General features: G+C 42.2%; 1 protein-coding gene across 1 annotated transcript; it reads right to left on the bottom strand.

Moving 5' to 3' along the window:
• Nucleotides 1-369: 369 nt before the first annotated feature.
• arel1 (apoptosis resistant E3 ubiquitin protein ligase 1) lies at nt 370-20825 on the bottom strand. The gene is made up of 21 exons (XM_083634363.1): nt 20578-20825; nt 18931-19099; nt 16534-16754; nt 13112-13183; nt 12673-12899; nt 12270-12507; nt 11574-11743; nt 11198-11378; nt 9321-9547; nt 6650-6727; nt 6424-6565; nt 6190-6311; nt 5983-6058; nt 5664-5773; nt 5362-5541; nt 4903-5028; nt 4119-4248; nt 3966-4024; nt 3786-3875; nt 3505-3680; nt 370-3396 (listed from the first exon to the last, which is right to left on the bottom strand). Exons 1-21 carry the CDS (start codon nt 20723-20725, stop codon nt 3294-3296), a joined length of 3045 nt encoding a protein of 1014 aa, XP_083490489.1. The 5' UTR covers nt 20726-20825; the 3' UTR covers nt 370-3293.
• Nucleotides 20826-21334: the final 509 nt, after the last annotated feature.

The raw sequence follows: 21334 nt of genomic DNA on the forward strand, positions 1-21334 counted from the left end.
TGCCTTCCATAGGTGGACTGCCTCACTGATCCCAAGCTCCAGCCACGGTGTAAATTCAGTTGGCAGTTTGGCACACGTACTGTCAGAGGGTCCTAAAATACTTATTATCAGGGACCCTCACATAGATATGCTTCAGACCACAAATCCGTATTTGATTCAAGATTTTGTCCCAAGAACATTTGTATTGTCTGTACTGAGAAATAACATCAGAGTGATCATAATGGTTCATAATAATTCACATGATGTTAGCAACAGGAGTGTATAATAATATACATTATCTCCTGTTGCTAGCATCATGTGAAGGCAATCTGAACTGAAGTCCTAGCATACTGTAATTTAAATATGAAATACATAAAAGTCGAGATTGAATTGAGTCCATCAGTTATTTATTCCCAAAAACAAAGGACCTGCAGTGCAGAGAATATCAGACATTCATCAGCAGAGGCTTGCCATTTTACAAATAAAAAAAATCACCCCAACTTCAAAGTCATAGGCAACTATTTCACAATATTTACATTGCTAAAAATTCCATATGACACCCATACACATCTTTCTAATCCAGAAACCATCCCAACATGAAACACAGAGAGCAGTAGGTGCTCATGAAAGTGAAACACTAGCTAAATAAGGACATAAAATCACTAGACCGCTCTTACATCTGCTCCTCATGGCCATTGACTTTTTTCACAGCAGCCATTTTGTGCCTAAAAGGCAGGGTAAACACAGTTGCAACCAAAACATTAATGGGGCTTTCCAACTTCCAATCCATTTAGGTGTTTTGGGGCCTGGGGCCCTCATTAATGTTTTGGTTGCACCTGTGTTTACCCTGCCTTTTAAACACAAAATGGCTGCTGTGAAAAAGTCCCACATCTAATTGGATTCTAGGTAACACACATGTAACATCGCAAACGCACCCCCCCCCCCCCCACACACACACACATTATTTAACATTTATTACATGTTCACTGTTCTTATCTTCGCTACATTAAGTCAACATTGCACAACCCTAACAACACAGCTCCATAAACCATCTCACAAACCCCTTAGTACACTGTAAAGGCCATCTGAAGCAGACTTGGTCCTTAATACACTGTAAAAGGCCATCTGAAGCAGACTCAGTCCTTAGTACACTGTAAAGGCCATCTGAAGCGTACTCAGTCCTTACTAAGTACACTGTAAAATGCCATCTGAAGCAGATTCAGTCCTTAGTACACTGTAAAAGGCCATCTGAAGTGGACTCAGTCCTTAGTACACTGTAAAATGCCATCTGAAGTGGACTCAGTCCTTAGTACACTGTAAAATGCCATCTGAAGTGGACTCAGTCCTTAGTACACTGTAAAAGGCCATCTGAAGTGGACTCAGTCCTTAGTACACTGTAAAAGGCCATCTGAAGTGGACTCAGTCCTTAGTACACTGTAAAATGCCATCTGAAGCAGACTCAGTCCTTAGTACACTGTAAAGGCCATCTGAAGCAGACTCAGTCCGACCTTAGTACACTGTAAAATGCCATCTGAAGCAGACTCAGATGATGAGAAATCTCATCACATGTCAAAGGAACAATTACAATGCATTGGCTCTGAATGGGTGAACCAATGCATTTACATCCCAACCTGCAGTAACAAATCCAAACTGTTAACATATTTGTGCCTCATTCAAGAAGACCAGAATAAAGTCCCAAGGTAAGTCTCTTAGTGGCTGAGCCTGTGAGAAAAGAGCTGATACTGCATACTGTATGTATAATGCTCTGTGGGGACTGGAGATGAACATGACCCAATCTAATTATTATTGTGCAGAACCTTGCATATTAACAAGGTTTATGTTACAGTGTTAAGGTGGCTTTTCCTAAATCCTAAATGTTCTTTACACACTGAATGGCTGAACACAACAGTACACATGGCTAACCAATGATTATGTAAACTCTGGAACAGCAAAGAAATTGCTACACAATGATTATGAACAGAAACCGCCCAAAACAGGAAAAAAAGGGAAACAATTGTTGGCTCAGGATATCGACACTAACACTAACTGATATACTCATTAAAAAATATATATATTTTTTTTTACAATACAAAGAAAAACAAATATAGGAGATATTCTTCATTGACATCATGCTTTAGTATACTGAACCTTTTGAAGATGTCCGACTAGATGGCTATGGTTGTATAGTCAGGGCAGGGAGGAGGCAGCTATGAACAAATGTGTTGGCATACATGTGCATAAACACACATATACACCTGTGTTAAAGGATGCATAGGTGGCTGAGGAGAATCCGAGGTAAACCCATAAAAGGTTGTGAATGAAAACTAATAGTAAAAAGCACACAACATCCACATCCAATTGATACTCAGATCTCAACAGACACCTGCATGTACTAGTAGGAATAGAAATGTTACATCAGTTATCGGTTGACTACGTTTCTCTCAACTATGCACCTCTGGATACAATCAGAGGCAAAGGGCATTAATAAGGCAGGTTGTAAAACATAAGAAAAACACTTACTGCTCCAGACAATCATATCTTCAACAGTATGGGGTCAACACAAAACATTTTCAGGACACAATAAGTTAAAACACATATAAACAATAGGAATCACTTGGCTTCTTTTAAAACCCACTTGTCTCTCTGAGAAAACAAAATATTTATAGAAATTATAATATATAAACTTTCAACCCATCAGGCGCATAACAAAGAAATCAATACTAAGTCCCTTCACTTTAAATGTCAAATTAAAAAAGGTAATGATGAAAACCTATATATACACACACAAGTATGTACAAGTATTGAAATAAAAGAGATATTATATATTTACATACACACATCAGTCCCTGATTGGTTAAGGCCAAAGTGCTGTACTGTAGATACGTGTCGGCTGCTGTTGCACTTGAGTGTTCCTCAGCTTGCAAAATGCAAAACTAAACAAAAACAATTATACAGTAATACTCAAGGCCCTTGCAGTGGCGCCATTTTGTCTCTCAAACGTATAAAACTAAGCAAATTCAGCATCAAGAAATAAAACTCCAACGAGCCTTTTTCAGTAGTCCATGGTTTCTTCCTTTTTTTCCCTCTTTTTTTCCCTCTTTTTTTTTTTTACAAAAATGAAATACTGTATATACATAGCACTCAAATGAATCTGAGCATGTCCCAATTCCAGCACAGCCTTCTGGGACTTCCTGTAACGCCCTCTCATCCTGAAAGAGAATCATGGTGGTTCTCTACAGTTAGGTGTGGTCGAAGGTGCCACAATGCTGCTTTCCCTTTGTGTGAGTGGAACCACAGTGCCAGCGGTGGGAGAGTCAGAGCATGCCGAAGCCCTCACTGCCCTCACTGATGGCCAGCTTCAGCATCTTGTGCAGCTCCTCATAGGAGTCGTAGGTAGGGAGGCACAGCTGGTTAAAACTAGAGAGATCAGAAGGCCACAGAGTCAGCCCGTGTGGATCTAGCATTCTGATAAGATCTAGGCATAACATTTAAACCACATCTGTCTGTCTGTGTTTCTGTACTCACCAGGTGTGTGCAGTGGGCAAGGTGCTGTGTGTGGGGGCAGCAATGATCTGGAAGGAGGGGCAAAGAGTGTTGAAGCCTCCGGGAGGGAGCTGGGAGGAGCCTGTGGTGAACTGCAGCAGACGAGCCAACTCCTCCTGGGTGAAGCTGGACACCACCGCCCAAAACCACTTCATCACCTGCGACGAAAAAACAAACAAACAAACAAAAACATGGTTAGACATTTCCATAAATGCCCCATAGTTCACTTTACTTAAAGAGGGAATGTCCATGGGTCCTCTTACCTTCTCTCTGAAGTGCCACGATCCTCCGACAATCACGGCATGGGCCTTGAAGTCCTGCACATTGATATCCCCAGTGCCACACATCAACAACTAGAGAGATCACACAATTAGTAATATTGCCAACCTCCTGTAGGTTTTTCATCAAAGTCAGAAGGATTTAATTTTAAATATCAGACATACCTCCAACTCGTTCTCATCAAATATGGCTAGCAGGTTTTCTGGAACCAGTTCGTTCAAACCTGCAATTGACCAATATGTTATGCTGGTTGCGTGCTCATTCCAACAGACCTCACTGGGTAAAATATGACGTTCCAGCTGTGGTAGTTTCCTTACCCTTCAGGAAGTGTTCCACCTCATCTCTCACCTGGCTGGCCAGCCTGTACTGGGCCAGCAGGTTGAGATAATGCATCTTGTTTTCATTGTTGACAGCAATCTGGGCTCCACCTGATATCAGCTCCACCACCTGAAATAGAAAAAGTAATAAACAAACATTGGTTGTATATTAGGCCTGAAACGATTCCTCAAGTAACTCGAAGAAACGCTCGTGGAAAAATGATCGTTTAATCCATATAACTATATACAGCTCACTGTGTTTTGCACGGATGATTATTACTGTTGCACAGCGCTTACGCTTACGCTGTGGACAAGTGAAGTGATGTGCAGAAGACGCCACAGATTGCAAAATGGAGAAAGAGAGAAAACGACAGAAAGTGTCCAAAGTTTGGGATCATTTCAAGCTGCGACGTGTGAGTCTATGTCAGGTGTGTAGTGCTATCTGGAGAACTGGGGGAGCACACCTATATGAGGAACAACTCCCCCCCCATTTTACTATATTACAGTATATTTACACAGTATATTCTTGAAGAGATTGACTTCTACACAAAAGGCTCCTAAAATGTTCTTGACCCATTATAAATAAAACTACGAGACAGTTTAACTCTACTCTATACAAACATAAGTGTAAAACCAAAGTTTTGTGGCCTCAAAATTCTACCTTAATAAGATTAATGAGTTGCCAAACAAGCAATATGGTTTATTTTCGTTTGTTGCTCTATGTCCAGTGAAATTACATCAGAGATAAAAGGGGGAGGGGGTCCTTTCCAACGTGTTGCCTCACCTTCTCCAGCTGTCCCGACTTGCTGTACTTCTCCTCGGCAAACACCAGGTCCATTTCACTCACGTCATTGTTTAGGATGAAGCAGACCTTAGTTTTGTAGAACTCCTGGTCATCCGTCTCAAAGTACTGCCCATGGAAAATGAAATGAAAACACAGGAAAATTACGTTTTTAAATAAACATGACATTTCATCTTCTCAGCAGTAGGATAAAAAGATGATTGAGGCGGCTTTAGAGCTCAGCTTTGAAATTTTAGTAAGTTGGATACAACAGCAAAACACACTGGCAAGTTCTTCATGAAATAAATAATGCCAAGAAACAAATCAGGTTTCTTGGCATTGAGTAACGCTACAGAGATGATACAGACCAGCTGACAGCAGAAGGTAAACAATGAAGGAGAGGCATTCAATTCAACTTCCTAGGGGAAACTCTTCTCCATGGGTATGTGCTGTATTCCATACCTTGTAGTTCATCCTGAGGCCAATAATCTGAGCCAGGAAGGAACGTGTAAAGCGAGCCCGGACCAGCTGTTTATAGGCTCCACCCAGAGCAGACTCATACAGGCACTTCCCTACGACGCGGCCCGCAAACTCGTACATCTTCAGACGCAGGTGGGGTGGCCGGTCAGCATTTGGGTGCACCTGGGAAGTGGAGGTCAATGTTCACGTCTTAAACTATAAAATAAGTGCTGCAGTGTAAGTGGATACAAGCATGCATTAATTAGTTGTTTTGATGCTGGTGGCAGTTAAGAGGACAAACTTACGAGGCCCTGGTTGTTGTCACTGAAGCGTGTGAATAGCTGGTTGGAGGTGTCAAACAAGGTCTTACAAACCAGCTCAAACCACTCTCTGCGAGGCCCTCCCCAGTCCAGAGCTACGGAGTGATGACAGGTTTTAGCCATTAACTTCAGTTATTTAGTCATCAATACTAGAGAATGTCTGCAAGAGTCATCAAGTTAAATTTAAGACTTTTTAAGGTTTTTAAAATGCTAGTTAGCATGAATCGTAAGACTAATTTCAGACCTATATGAATGCAGTTTGGTACTCTGATGCCAAGTTAGTTCTACTGAGTTGTTTACCAACCTTCCTCATCCTGAAACACCACTTCAAAGTTCTTGCTCCAGTCGGACACTGAGAAGTTCCTTGTAGCCTTCAGGGACTGAGCAAGCACAGGGAATGACAAATAGAGAAAGAAGGGGGAAGATAATCCATGGGGCAAGATGACTACATGACCATTTCATAATGTAAACAGCTTCACTATAAGCAAACAGCACTGAGCAAAACACTTACTGAATCTAGAATGGAGATGCGTGCGATCTTTAGGCAGGTCTTGGTGCGAGGTCTCTTGGAGTGGATTTGCCTGAGTTCACGTTGAAAGAAACTCACCTTGTCTTGGAACGTTTCAGAACCACCTATGGACACCACCACCAAATTACTGTTAGAATCTCCACTAAACTAATGTAATGTTTACTAGGCAGTAGGCACTTCTGGAGGCAATTATAACGACATTATAATCAAACAAACCAATGTTCTTGTGCAGGAAACGAATGAAGGTGGCAGCCATGATGTTTCTGTCTTTGCAGCTGAGCTCCACAGGTGGCTGTATCCCATCATCCACCACTAGGGTCAGGTACTTGTGAATGGGGTCAGGGCCAAGGTAGGTGAACTATCAGCAGAGCAGGAGATTAAGGCCAGTCCCATCAAGCCTAATGAATATTACAATGGGGCCATTCCACATGGCTCTGCTTACCTTGGTCCCTGGACATACTCGAAAGGTGAAAAGGCGCCATGGAATAATTTTCAGGTAGAACTCCTTCACGGATAGTTGCTGTATGACAGAAAAGTATGAGTCAACGTCATAACACCTTAATGCCGGGCTCAGACTACAGGAATTCAGCTGGATACTAACATGATTTGGTCGCGGGTGACACATTTCCAGCATCGGGCCCGAATATGAATATCGGGAAAGACGAATGGCTGTCTTTACCTAACGTAAGCAAAGACCAGTGTCTTGACCTCATGACAGACCGACGAAAAAACTAGCATGCTTTGATCTTTTCTTGCCTAGTTTGACAACTATTACCAGTTCCTTTTGACCTCAGCTTGAAGTGCGGCTTCTGGGGCAGAAACACAGAGCAGCCCCGCCCTGTAACCATAGCAACTCACTCACTCTGCCTGCGAGAGATGAGAGGGAGAGCCGCTGAGCAGCACATGAAGGGGAAGCGAGGAATATAAGGTCACGGTTCACTTTATTTGTCTCCCATCTGAGAAATGTGTCTTGGAGTAAAAGTCTAAAATGCTGCAGTACATACAGACATAGACAATACATTAATGCTGCAGTACATACAGACATAGACAATACATTAATGCTGCAGTACATACAGACATAGACAATACATAAAAAAACACTGTATATGGTGACTGGCTGATTTCGAGAATATGGAGGGACGAGGCATTTGAATTCGATGACCGCCCGTATTTCTTTGAGCCGGGGTAAAATAATGTTACACGGATACAACTGAGGAGCAGACATGGAGAGACAGAGAGAGGGGGGAAACAAACATGCGGCTGCAAGGTAAACAAGCATTCATTTTCTCTCTCTTTTTTACAATAACAATCTGAGCATGTGTCCGTTGGAAAAATAAGCTTGTTTAGTGGACATCTGTGCAGTCTGCCGAGGCAGGAGGGGTATCGGGCAAAGTGGCTGCGATTTGTCACATGATGCAGGAATCCTGAAGTTAAAATCAATACCTTTTAAGACCTTTTTTAAGACTTTTTCAAGACCTCAACGCCACTTTTGTCACACATCTGCGATAGGAGTGTAAACTACAAGTTTAATCATGATATAATATCATATAGGTTATTTGGACAACGATACGATATTTGCTGATATCACAAAGTCTGCCACGATATCGATTCAAATCAGGGGTCTGCGATCGATATCATAAATTATGCTCGTTGAACACCATCAGCACAATGCTCTGAAAATTACAAAATAAAATGTTGGAAAAAAATGAAAAAAAACACCATCAGCACAATAGCTACAAAATTGAATACCTCTCAAATGCCAATTAACACATTGAGTGCCAGCCGTTTTTTCAATCCTGTAGGTAAGTTGTGCCAGGTTTTTTTTTGAGGATTCTGGCTCATTTTACAAGAGCCGAGGATTCTTTTCTGTTAAGACTTCGTGAACACCAATCATCTAAAAATAACTAATAGAATGTGTGCTTTCTCTGTCTAAAAGAGTTAGTTTGCAGAGTTAGTAGTTATGTAGATATTAGCCGTTGAGTACAGCATGGTTTTAGCGTCTGAGACAGGAAGCTGAGATAATCGCAGTTTTGTGAAATTCAATCAAACAGGCAGAACAGTCACCTGCCTGTGATTATGGGTGCCCTTGGGCAAGTCTGTATACTGTATTGTGTGTGTGTGTGTGTGTGTGTGTGTGTGTGTGTGTGTGTGTTTGCGCGTTGCTCCGCGGCTCTGAGAGGAAGAGATCTCTGTCCGTTCTTTGCCGTTCTTTGCCCCCACAGCGTGTCTGTCTCCCACTCTGTGTTCTCTCTCTCTCTCTCTCTCTCTCTCTCTCTCTCTCTCTCTCTCTCTCTCTCTCTCTCTCTCTCTCTTCTCTCTCTCTCTCGGGACTAGAGAGAGAGAGAGAGAGAGAGAGAGAGTGTGTGTGTGTCTCCAAACTCCTCCCTCCGTCTGTGCTGTGGAGGGAGGAGGCTCCGCGGCCGCTTTCGGGCAGTCTGGACTGTAAAAAAACTGGCTCGTTCGTGTCGGCTGAGAGCTTTGAAGAAGCTTTTGCGATTCTGGTCTTATTTATGCGCAAAGGTACTCGAGTGTGTGTGTGTGCGCGCGCGCGCGCGCGTGTGTGTGTGTGTGTGTGTGTGTGTGTGTGTGTGTGTGAAATCGAAAGAGTTTTCGCCCAGCTATTTCCTTGTAATTAGACTGGCTTTCTGCAGCGGACCCGTGGCTGTGGCTTTCTCTCTGTCTTGGGAGAGAACTGTCGCCACTTAGTGGTCGGTAAAATAGATTATACACATTCTCTTCCTCCAATATTGATATAGAAGACGTAAAAGGGGTTGATTGATGTCCCACCGTCAAAAAAAAAAAATGTTTATGTAAGACGAGATATCTCGTCTTTGGCACTCAACGGTCGGATTATGTAAGACGAGATATCTCGTCCATGGCACTCAAGGTGTTAAGACTTTGTCATACATTTTAAGGACCTTAATTTTTCCTAAATTGATTCATTGACTTTCAATACTTTGCAAGACCCCGCGGATACCCTGTGTCAACACTCCACCAATTTCAAACATTTCTGCTCTGATCACTTAGTTATATAAAATTTCTGAAAATAGGGTTGAGGTTGAAAAATACAGAAATTCTCCTTTAATAATGAAACCCATCTGCTGTCCACCTACCTTTGGCGATATGTAACAGTAGACCTTTTTTGGTTTCTTGACCTTCTCAGGCTGTCCCTCCACAGGAGAGTCGTGCTCCTCCTCCTCGTCTCCCATGGAGGGCCTCCTCTGGGGAGCCAGCAGGAAGGAGGCTGGCAGTTGCCAGGAGCTGCTATAGAGGTAAGCCTCGAAGTAGATGCTGATGCCTGGAGTGGACACATTCTTCTCCACACAGTTTTTCTCATTCTCTGGAAGCAAGAGGATAGGTGGAGATTAATGTAGCAGTAGGTTTGATGAAAGCACCTGAAATGGAAATCCACCCTAAAAAGTTATGCACTGTATAAAAAAAAAGCTATTTGTGTGTGTGTGTGTGTGTGTATTGTTTGTGTACAGTATGTATATATGGGTGTGTACATGCATACATACATACACATATATACATACATACAAGAGATGGGACCGATCCGATCCAATATCGGTATCGGGTGCCGATACTGACATAATTCACGAATCGGATCGGAATCGGGGGGGCGCTGGCCGTAATTTGCCCATGTATAATAGTATCCTTCTTTGCCTTGTATATTTTCTTAATTTTGTCTGCTTTTTGCAAGGTATATTTAAAAAAAAAATCTTTAATTGGCCAAATCTTTGCCTATACTGTATATTCAAGAAAAATATCGGTATCGGAATAATATCGGGATCGGCAGATATCCAAATTCAGGTATCGGAATCGGATCGGAAGTGAAAAAATGTGGATCGGTGCATCCCTAATACATACATACATACATACAAACAAACAATTAATCCTAGGGAAATGGTGTCAGCCCCTCAAAATCAAAGAGCATAGGGTTCTTTCTAGAGCCGCCATTTTGTACCAACGTTCAACAATCACACAGGAAGAAATCCATCAAAGTAGAGGAAGAGATACCAATTTCTCCATCAACAGTAGCCTTAATAGACAATACAACCACAAGACATGTTGCGTTTTGAGTAAGGGGTGCGACTTTATTATTATTATCTCTCGTTTTTCTGATTTCCCCCCCATTTTCTCCCCAATTGTACTTTGCCAATTCCCGCTGCTGCCCACCCCCTCTGCCAATCTGGGAAGAGCCGTAGACACACACATGCTTCCTCTGATACCTGTGCAGTTGCCAGCCGCTTTTCACCCGACAGCGGGGAGCTTCACCGGCAGGACGTACCCTTCCGCCCCGAACAGGTGCCCCGACCAACCAGGACACATAGAGCAGCGACCAGGACGCATACCCTCATCCCGGCTTCCCACCCGCAGACACAGCCAATCGTGCCTGTGTGGACGCCCGACCAAGCTGGAGGTAACACGGGGGCACGCCCCTGCGACCCTCGTGTTGGTAGGCAGGGAATCTACCGCTACACTACCCGGATGCCCAGGGGTGTGACTTCTTGACTGGAAAAACTTGCTCTTTACTGTTACTGCTAACGCTGTCATGACCGCTTTCTGAACCGTAGTGAATGAAAAACAGGTTCAGGCACATTCTGCGGGGGTTGTCAAAAGGCATTCTGGGAAATATAGGAAATAACTAACTGATGTAGTAGATGAGGCAAGGCAAGATAAAGTGGGTAGACAAAAAAACTACGTTAGAACACATCACCACCAAATAACTCAAGGAACAGATCACAGTGTAAGAACTTATGAGGATGAGCAAGGCTTTCGCAGTCACCAGAAAAATATGCATACAAGCATGACCCAGCATTTTGGCTAGAAAAATTGGTCCGGGTCACGTGTCCTGGAGGATTTCAGTTTAACAGACAGATGGGAGAAATTCCGGTCAAATATTAGATCTGTGTTTATTGAGCTTAAAAACAATTGATACTGCAAACTACTTTCCCCTATCTCTGAACTGTATTTATAGGCTGCTCACCACTGAGAACGATAATGTCAAATTCCCCGTTGCTGAGCGGCTGGTCCTTGTAGGAGATGCGGGCCCTGAAACAGCCTTTCTTCCTCAGGGTCAGTCTCAGCAGAACCTGGCACTGCTGCTTGTTGGATGAAACCGACTTACTGTAGTACTCCTCCAGGCTGTCATCATCCACTGTGCCCAGCTGTAAAAACAGGAAAACACAATGAATCCCAGCTTAGAATTTGGAAACTACTGCTGAGAAACTGTGCTGCTATAAAGGAAGTGATTGTTGGAAAGAGAAGGGTGAAAGTGGATGCTGTCTTCCACTATTACGGTCAATAAGAAAACCAAAGTTCAAATCCAAGTATGATGGCTAGAAAAAGGTTGATTCCCTTACAGAATGTACGTGGACGCTGTAGTTGGCCTCATCTATGAGAGAGGTGGAATTACTCGTAGGGTTTCCATACTCGTCCCTGGGTTCAATCTGCAAAGTGTGCTGCTGGCCATTGGTTACGACCAAGGTAGAAAAGTGGTAGGCTATCTTGGTTTTGGATGGGACCACTGTGCCTAAAATGATCCAAATAACAGAAAACATTCAGTCAATATTGGTAAGGAATAAGATATTGTTTTGACAATGTAATTTGGCTGAAATGTTTTTGCAAATTCAGATACAAATGAAGATAAAAGAGTAATAGAAAATTGCTTTATAGATCAGTTTGACACAAAGTGAGCATTTCAAAACACATTAAGTTCAACTAATCAAAACTGTGATAGAAATCATATAAATAAAAGTGAAAAACAATAAACACAGCCCAAGATTGGTCGTGTGTTGACTGACATTTTGTCAACAAATGACTAGTGTAATTCTATAAACATTCAATGTTATGATCAATCAGGATCTTTCCTCAAGCAATGGAGAAATCTATGCAACACTGAAAATCATCATCAAACAAGAGCAAATTTCAACTATTATGGGTGGAAAAACAACAAGAACAAACCTACACATGCTAATGAATATAACTGGAAAATCAGTCATTATACATTGCAAGATATGGCTTGGAGCTAAAATACATGATACAACAGTTCATCATACCTGGCTGGAATATCTTGTAATAGGGGCTGTAGGCCACATTGAGGCCGCCTAGTTTGACGGCTACCTCATAGCGTCCGGCCTTGCGTACTGTGAAGGCCACTTTGACTACGTTGGACTCCGGCTCTTGTAGGACCTCCTGGGTAACAGGGATGTCCAGTGCCAGCTCGATGTGGGTGATGTTGACCCTTAACCCCACGGGCCGATGAGCCGGGAAAGGTTGGCCATTCTTATAGAACAGCTGAGAAGACGGAGGTAAATCAGTTGGATGTAATACTACAGCATAATTTTAGAGACGATCACTATAGAGTTGACCCTGCCACACCAACTTTGTAGGTTGTGTTAATTAAACTAGAAGCTAGAGATACATATTTAGCTAGGACATATTAAGAAAGACTATTATTACCTGTACCCTGAAGCTCATAGTCTGGCCCACTTCCTGTGGGTCCTTCCAATCCCACGACACCTTGCAGGAACGTGGGTCCAGGTAGTTGCCCCGGACATAGTCATAGATGCTTCGGTCACCGCGTCGCCCTGGGTCCTCATTCTGCAGGAAGCTGACCACCCTCGCTGCAAGCTCACAGAGGAACTTGATGGTAAAGACAAACGCTATGATGGAAACAGTAATTCCACCTGTGACAGGGACGGGGAGACAACAAGAGAGTGATGAAACTAGACAAGTGGATTCAGTGATTAGTTAAGAGAAAATGTTTAAACTGAGAAAGACAATGATCAGTCTTTAGGACAAATTCTTGTTGAACAAAGCCGGCGGTTAATGTAGATACTTGCACAGACCCAGCCTTAACTGCCCAACCCCAAATCCAAACAAATAGCAGAAGACTCACCAATCACGTAAAACATGAGGTCCCTTATCAAGAAGCACAGCGCCACAGTACAGCCAAATATGAGCGCTCCCACTGAAAGACAGTCAGACAAATTAATGATTTGAATAAAGACTATCCTCATCATCATCATCATCATCATCAGTATATAAAAGGGAGCTCGGGCTCTGTCTGTCCCACTGATGACATCATCAGTGATGTCATAAATTTACTCACACACAAGGCTATAGTTCAGTGATGATGTCACTGATGTCATGGCGAGGCCACGAGTCCTTGCAGCGGGCGAGCCTAGGAATCGAGCGTGCAAGATGCCTAGTAATATACAGTTCCTGTTCTGAGCCTGCCTTCGTCTGATGTATTTACTTTTGTTACGTTACGTCATTAGAGGACGCTTTTATCCAAAGCGACTTAGTTACAATAGTTGATTTCTGTTGTGTTGATATCTCAATATTTCAAATCTGATGACACATGCAAGCTGGACATTGTCACCAAGAAGTTAACTTTCACCCTGTCATGCCAAATGGATTCACGACTAGACTGTTGTGTGAGATCTATTACATCAATAATGATAAATAAAATGGTAATACTGTATTGATGAGTCAATTTCAAAATTTGGCATGCAAGTTGCACATTTAAACAGATCTTGATCTTGTCCGACAGGAAATCAAAGACCACAAGAAATGCATACCTGCATGACCTTTCAGCTAAAAGTGTCAAGTGAGGAAAACCTGTGACTATGTCATGTTTGCTTGCTGCTTTGTGCAAGAATACCAGTTAATCCTGTACCTGGCCTGTGACCCCGTATACAATGTGGTGTTAGGAGAATTTCTCACTTGAACTGAGTCAATGGGTCCCTAGACATGAAAAATCACAGAGGGGCTCGTCCGCCACAGTGTCACGAATGACGCTATGGCCAAATCAAATATGGCTGCCATCGGCTATGATGAAAATCTAACTTTTTGGTTTCTTAGAGTATATACACATCTAATACCTCCATTCACACTGATTATGGTCTGCAGAATTCATGTCTGATATTGTTATGACCATTATGGGTGATTTTGACCTTGAAAGGTCATGGTAAAGGTCAAAGGTCAAGGTCATTTTGCTATTCTGAAGACCTTGGCAATAACTTGGCAATTTTTAGGGGTAAACACAGGTGTAATAAGTAGGGGTGTCACGATTCACTTATCTCCCTATTCGATACTAACACGATACTTGGGGTGCCGGTTCAATATATATTGTGCGATTAATATTGCGATTCGATATTACGATTTATTTCGATTTTTGTTTCCTTTTTTTATTTTTTCAGTTTGTTTGCTTTATTTAAAAGTTCATACTTGTAGTAATCATACACTTCTAGACACTGTATGTATATATATTTTTTTTATCATGAGTCATATTTCCAAAAACAATGCAGCCAGACTGTCAGTCAGTCTGAGATTTATTTCAGAAACATCAACTTGAACGACTGCATAAGAAAGCGCCAGTGGTACATAAACGAATAAATAAAATGGTACATTGAGCTGTTCCTGCTCATCAAGCAGCTTTAAGAAAAAATAAATAAGATGCGAGGACAAAATCAATAGAGCCCGTGAAAACTCACAGCACAAAAATCATCAAATTATTTTTGCTTCAGTCCGATTATTGATTCTGGACAAAAAAAATTATTCAAAAGATTGTGACATCAACTAAAAGTCTAATTCAACTAATTAGATATAGGCTAGGCAGTGATTGTGTGCGTGCAAGTTAGTGTGATGTGTTTTTACAGGATGGATTATGCATTTTTCCATGGCAGAATATGGTGCACTGAACTCCAGCAGAACAGCAGCCACAGCGTCGAATGTCGCACATTCCGGTTGAATGTGAGACGGCGAGTGGTGTTCAGTGCATGCTGGAGATGGCATTCTGTGTGTTTCATGTGGTTGTTGGTGGTGAGAAGGTTGAGGACATTGGTAATTGACCTGATCTTGTGGAACAAGAGCTCAAACTTACTTTCTTTTTGTTTATTTGTCAGGGACAATGCAAGACAACATTGTAACAAGTTACAGTAACATGAAACATATGCGATGCATATAGGATATCTAGCCAAGGCTAATTTGCAATCCCTGTCCCTGGGTAGGCTTTTCTAAAAAAAAGACATAATCTAAACAAAGTGCAAACATAAAAATTGTGACACGATCATACAAAATTTACAGTAGAATTATGCTACTACATCATACAAAATTTACAGTAGAATTATGCAACTACCTCAGTGATCAATGGTCGCAGGTTTGGTTTTGCTTCAGCCAGTGTTTCACCTTTTCATTAAAGCTTTCCAGATTAGTTTGCATTTTTATTTCTATTGGTAGGGAATTCCACCTGTGTATCCCTTTTATTGATGACTGACCGAAAGTAGTTTTGCGTTGGGCCACTCTACAATTGCCATTCGCTGATGGCCTTGTGGCAATTCTGTTGCTGTTTATTTTTGTGACATATGGTGAAAGTACGGCTGGGACGAGATTATTCACACATTTAAAAATCAATTTGCCAAACGAAAACTCTGCCACAGCATTGGCATTGCGTGTGGCTCCTACCACATAGTGACCTCCAGGACCCTTTGACACTCGCTGGATGGTCTGCTCGACCTTCAACGTTTAGTTAAGCTTTAGTTTAGAGTTTCATTTAATATTTTTGACAACACTAAGAGTTATATTGAGTTATTATCCCTGTTACTACTGCTAAAAATGGCCAAGTTATGGCCAAGGTCTTCAGAATAGCAAAATGACCATGACCTTCCAAGGTCAAAATCACCCAGAATGGTCATAACAATATCAGACATGAATTCTGCAGACCATAATCAGTGGGAATGAAGGTATTAGATGTGTATATACTCTAAGAAACCAAAAAGTTAGATTTTCATCATAGCCGATGGCAGCCATATTTGATTTGGCCATAGCGTCATTCGTGACACTGTGGCGGACGAGCACCTCGGTGATTTTTCATGTCTAGGGACCCATTGACTCAGTTCAAGTGAGAAATTCTCCTAACACCAAATTGTATACGGGGTCACAGCAGGTACAGGATTAAGTGTAAAGAGGATACAGTTATGCTCGACTACAGGAATGCTGTAATGCAACAACATACAGTGAATAGGCTGACTTTTGCATTTAGCCTAAATGGAAGAGAATATCGTGTTTGTCTTACAGAAAAAGGCAGACAAACACACAGAAGCTAGCTTGTACAAGGAAATGAAGCAATAATTATCCATTAACAGTACAACACTGAGCAACTTCTTAACAACAATTTTGACAACACTGAGCAACATTTGTGATTGTGATCCAGCTTAGGTCTTACATCTTACAATAGATGCCCATGATTCTAAGCAGCCTTGTCAACTGAACTGACCCAATCTTAGACCCATCGTAAGAACAGAAAATGCCACTCACCAACTGACCACTTCTCATTCAGACGCCTCTCAGCAAGGCTGTGCACCAGCCGGATCTCGTAGTCCTGGTCACGACTCCCCCTGGAGGTCTGGAGGACCTTGACACCAGTAGACAACTTAATATAGTCTTCGTAGTAGTAGCCCCAGGCAGCCAGGGACAGCTGCAGTTGACTGTCAAACTGGGCTAGATCATCCAGATTCAAACAACCCAAGGTCTTCAGTCTGCATTTGGATATTCAGTGAAAAAAAAATCGTTACAGTTTACATAAATGGTAGAGTAGCTTGAATAGTACAGTAACCACTATACAAACCTACCATGCGAGCGATTACCTGCAAGCGATTACTCCACATGACTACTGAGCAGGACTGCCTGCTTTATCTGCACACAATGGACTGGCCCACACACAAAGCAAACAGTTTTCAGCCAACTCTGCACTGTGGTAACCTCGTTATCAGCTTAACTCTGAAGTTATGTCAACAGTAAGGACAGTGAGATGGTGTGTGGAATGTTGCATTTGACCCCATCAAATGACTAAGGCTACATTCAGACAGAGTCCGACAAGATGCAGTGGCCGCTGCGTGTAGTGCAGCTGGTCGTACGGCGATGTGGGAGTGTCCCACTTCACCCCCCCTGCCCCCTTTCTGCCTTCTCCCCTTCAAAACAAGCATGTGTGCGAGCGAACCAGGAAAATACATTTTTAAAAGGCTGTAGGCTATTTGTAGCTTTAGTTTTGTTTGTCTTTATTAGTTTAGTTTCTGTTTGATATCTGCTATTTATATATATATATATTATATATATATGTATGGAGCATGTTGAAACATTCCTGCTGAGGCAGGCAGGCTCTTTCATTGACAAACTAACCGGAGGATTGTGAAGAACAGATATACAGCCGTGACTTTTGAGAGAGAGATGAGTGAAACAGAGCAGAGCCGTGGGTGTGGCGTCTAGATTGGCTAGCTGCTGCAGCGTGACTTCAGGTTGCATTGCAACCCCCCCAAAAGGTGGATCGTCCTGAGCTCTCTCGTCCTACGACCGCTGCCCCCTGCTGCAGCCACTGCCGGAGCCTGACGGACTACCCGCATTGACTATAAATGGAGCGCGGGGAGGCCAATGCAGAGCGATGGACCATGTCTGAATGCAGCCTAAGTCGGTGTTCCCCAGGACAGCTATATTACATGTGTAGATCTAGGTAATTTATTAGCAGAGGAAAATGCCGTGGGGCGCAAACAGTTTTAACCATTAAAACTCCCTTTTTTCCCTCTTTCTTTCCAGATTTCCCTGTTTTCTCCACAATTGTACCCGACCAATTTCCCCTGCCAAGCTGTCCCGGTCGTTGCTCCACCCCCCCTGCCAATCATGTGCAGCCACCAGCCGCTTCTTTTCACCTGATAGCGAGGAGTTTCACTGGGAGTTTTCAAAATATTAGTAAAGGGTATAACATAGCCAGAGGGTTTTACTATTCTGAGAAATGATGAAAGGGACATGTGAGCTTTCCCTGACTAAAATCTCAATTTCTATTTTATTTGGCCACATGAATTTAATTTCACTGTATGAATTTCATGTACACAGATATACACAGATTTTGATTAGCTTGATTTATATAAAAGAAGAATGCTTTTTGCAACTTCAGTACCCCTTGTAAATCAAAATATAGACTTGTTTCACCTCATCATTGTCAAACACTGGCAGCATAAATACTGAAAGCTCAGTCAATAATTTTGTGAGTAAAAAGTGTTTACAGCCTAGTGAATCAAAGTGGTGGTGTGATACTTGAGTTGTGACCTTTACATCAAGTGAGATTGTGTCCCTCCCTCTAGAGATCTTGGACCGTTTTCTTCAAAAGCATGCCATTTTTATTTGTTTGTTTTAGCAGTAGTCAGCTCCACCACAGAAACAACTCAATTGACTTTTCTCAAACAGATAGAGAGAACAGACATTTTGACAAGAGAGATAACTATCATCATAGGCAACTGATTGCATCAGCAGACAGTGCCCCCTCCTCCTACCTACACATGCAGTATTGCAGGGTCTCACACTACCCTTGCCTGTTTAGCAGTTTCTAAAGGATACTTAAGACTGCAGCGACCCTCTGAAACACTGCAGCCTCCACATCTCAATGTCAGCAAGTTCAGCCAGCCATGAATAGAGAGGCTGCCCCCAAGTGGACAGAAGTCAAAAAATGTGTATGTTTCCAACATAAGATATTATGGCCAAAACCATTCAACTAGATAACGTCCCAAAAAATATACATGTAGGCTGGCTGGCCACTCACACTGAGCTGAGGAAATGCAAGATATGCCAACAAGTAATTGTTTCTGAAAAAGGAAAGGTGCTCATTGTATGCTGGATTACTGAAAATGTTAAAGTTAAGTTAAGTTAAGTAAGTTCATTGCTTACGTATGGTAATAGTGCTCCAGGCTCTGGGAGCAAAGCCACTCCTGGAAGGCAAAGTCTCGGAGCAGCTGGATGTGGGCCTCTGCGATTTCCCTCCAGCGCCGCTGTTCCTTCACCACCTCTTCCAGGCGACTGAGAACACTGAGACTCAGTTCCTCCAGTGTCTGTACATCTGGAGGAAACACACAAACACACTGAGACTCAGTTCCTCCAGTGTCTGTACATCTGGAGGAAACACACAAACACTCTGAGACTCAGTTCCTCCAGTGTCTGTACATCTGGAGGAAACACACAAACACTCGCACAATTTGTTGAGGCAGAGGGCTGGTGATATGGTCATTATGCCGATGTGGTGGCCGGTGTGTCACACGTCCCTAAATTGTGGGTTGGGGGGGTCCTGTGAGGAGGGGGTCGTGTGTTTGAGTGTATGTATATGTGTACGCGTGCCGTGTATGATTTTGAAGATGTATGTTGTTTTTGTATTTTTGTTCCTTTATGTATAAAAAAAACATGCAGAGTCCCACGCGCACACACACACGTACCAACTAGGGGTGTCAAAATTAATCGTATAATCGATGCATCGCGATGCGGATGTGTGAATCGAATCGAATCGTTGACAGATGAATCGTTGAATCGTTTATGTTTAAATTTCTGTTGACATTCAGATTTTAAAGCACTTTCTAAGTAAAAAAGGGACTTGATATTTATCTGACTGCTTGTATTAATTGATGAAAAGGTAGCCATGTGCAGTAATAATACAGAAAATTAAGGATTTGATACTTGGAGCTGCAATACTTTGAGCTGCATCGAGATGCATCGTGGAATCGAATCGAATCGTTGACAGATTAATCGTAATCGAATCGAATCATGAGGCCAGTGAAGATTCACAGCCCTAGTACCAACACATCAGCATCAATAATGCCACAATAACAGGCTTATATACTCATAATAGGCTTACTGCACATGCATGCCAGATTAGGGATGCGCTGATATGAACATTTTGGCCGATTATGATAACCGATATTAACATTGCCGTTATGGCACATAAGAAATATTTACCGTTGTTGATATGTGTATAAAAACACATTTCTATCTAATTTTGGACATACTGAAAAACACATGTAAACACAGTGAATTTGAAAAAGTAATGCATTTCTTTATTTCGAAAACATTTGGAAAAGCGCATAAATAATAGATTTTGGCTGATACCGCTAACCGATATTAATATTGCAACATCATACATCATATGTTAAAAAATTACTAACATCGGCCGATACCGATGATTGTCGGTACATTGTGCTCCCTATGCCAGATACTTCTACGGTCTAGGCAGAATGTTCCAGCTTTAACATAAATTCTGGGGAACATTCTAACCAAATGATATCAAAGTAGTGTAGTACACAAAATGAACAGCTTCAAAGCAGCAACAACCAAAATCAACTCACTTTTATGCCTCAATAATGTCTGATTGGCATTTTTGCTAAACACTCTGGGAGATGCTGGACAATTACAGCATAGCCTGATGGTTAGAAAGGACTGAAGGTGTCAGGTTCAATCCAAGCAATAACCACGTGTCCATCCATGTGTGCTTATTAAGGACTAAAATGTAATAGTCATGTAAAACTCAATTTAATGAAGACAAAATGTCACCTTCAAATAAGTGCCTGTATTCGGAGAGGCTATGTCTTTGGAGCCATTCCTCAATCTGACTTTCTTTGCCTTTCTTCCAGCGCACTTCCCAGAAGAAGATCCACGATACTGAGCAGAAGAGAAAGGTCAACAAGAAGCGGCGGTCCATCAGACCATCTTCAGCCTTCACTCAGACCCCTCCGTGCTCACAGGGAAACACTGCCATTGACCAAGGGCTAGGCAAGCCTCCTAGAATCCCACAAGGGAAGAGAAAACTGCCCGTGCTCTATAGAAGAACAGCTAGACCAAAATACAGAAGACACAGTGTAAGTTTTCTATTAATGGAATATAATAATCAGTGATGAAATTAAAAGATGTGACAAAGTGACTGGGATTAAAATTGTTCTAGTAGGAACAGCTCAAAATGTCAACTGCTATGCCAAGCATGAATATTTAAGTGTCACCTTGGAGAAGTGTTGGCTGATGGGAGCATAACATTACATGTAATCCACAACACTAAAATATGCATGAACAACTTGGCTATAGCCAGGGTCCTAAACCGTCTCACCAGGCAGCCGCTGTTGACGAAAGGTGAACTATCAAAGTCAGAGGTATCACACTACATTTTACAGCCTTACATTACACACTATGACACCCAAAAACAACGCTCCAGATGATAGTGGTCCAAACATCATCTGCTGTCAAACACATATACTCAACCGTTAATCGTTTACACAACCCAACAGCCAGCTTTGGTAAAGTTCACTGGGTATGTTAG

This window comes from Poromitra crassiceps, assembly GCF_964638095.1.
Source record: "Poromitra crassiceps genome assembly, chromosome: 3".
Classification (NCBI taxonomy): domain Eukaryota; kingdom Metazoa; phylum Chordata; class Actinopteri; order Beryciformes; family Melamphaidae; genus Poromitra; species Poromitra crassiceps.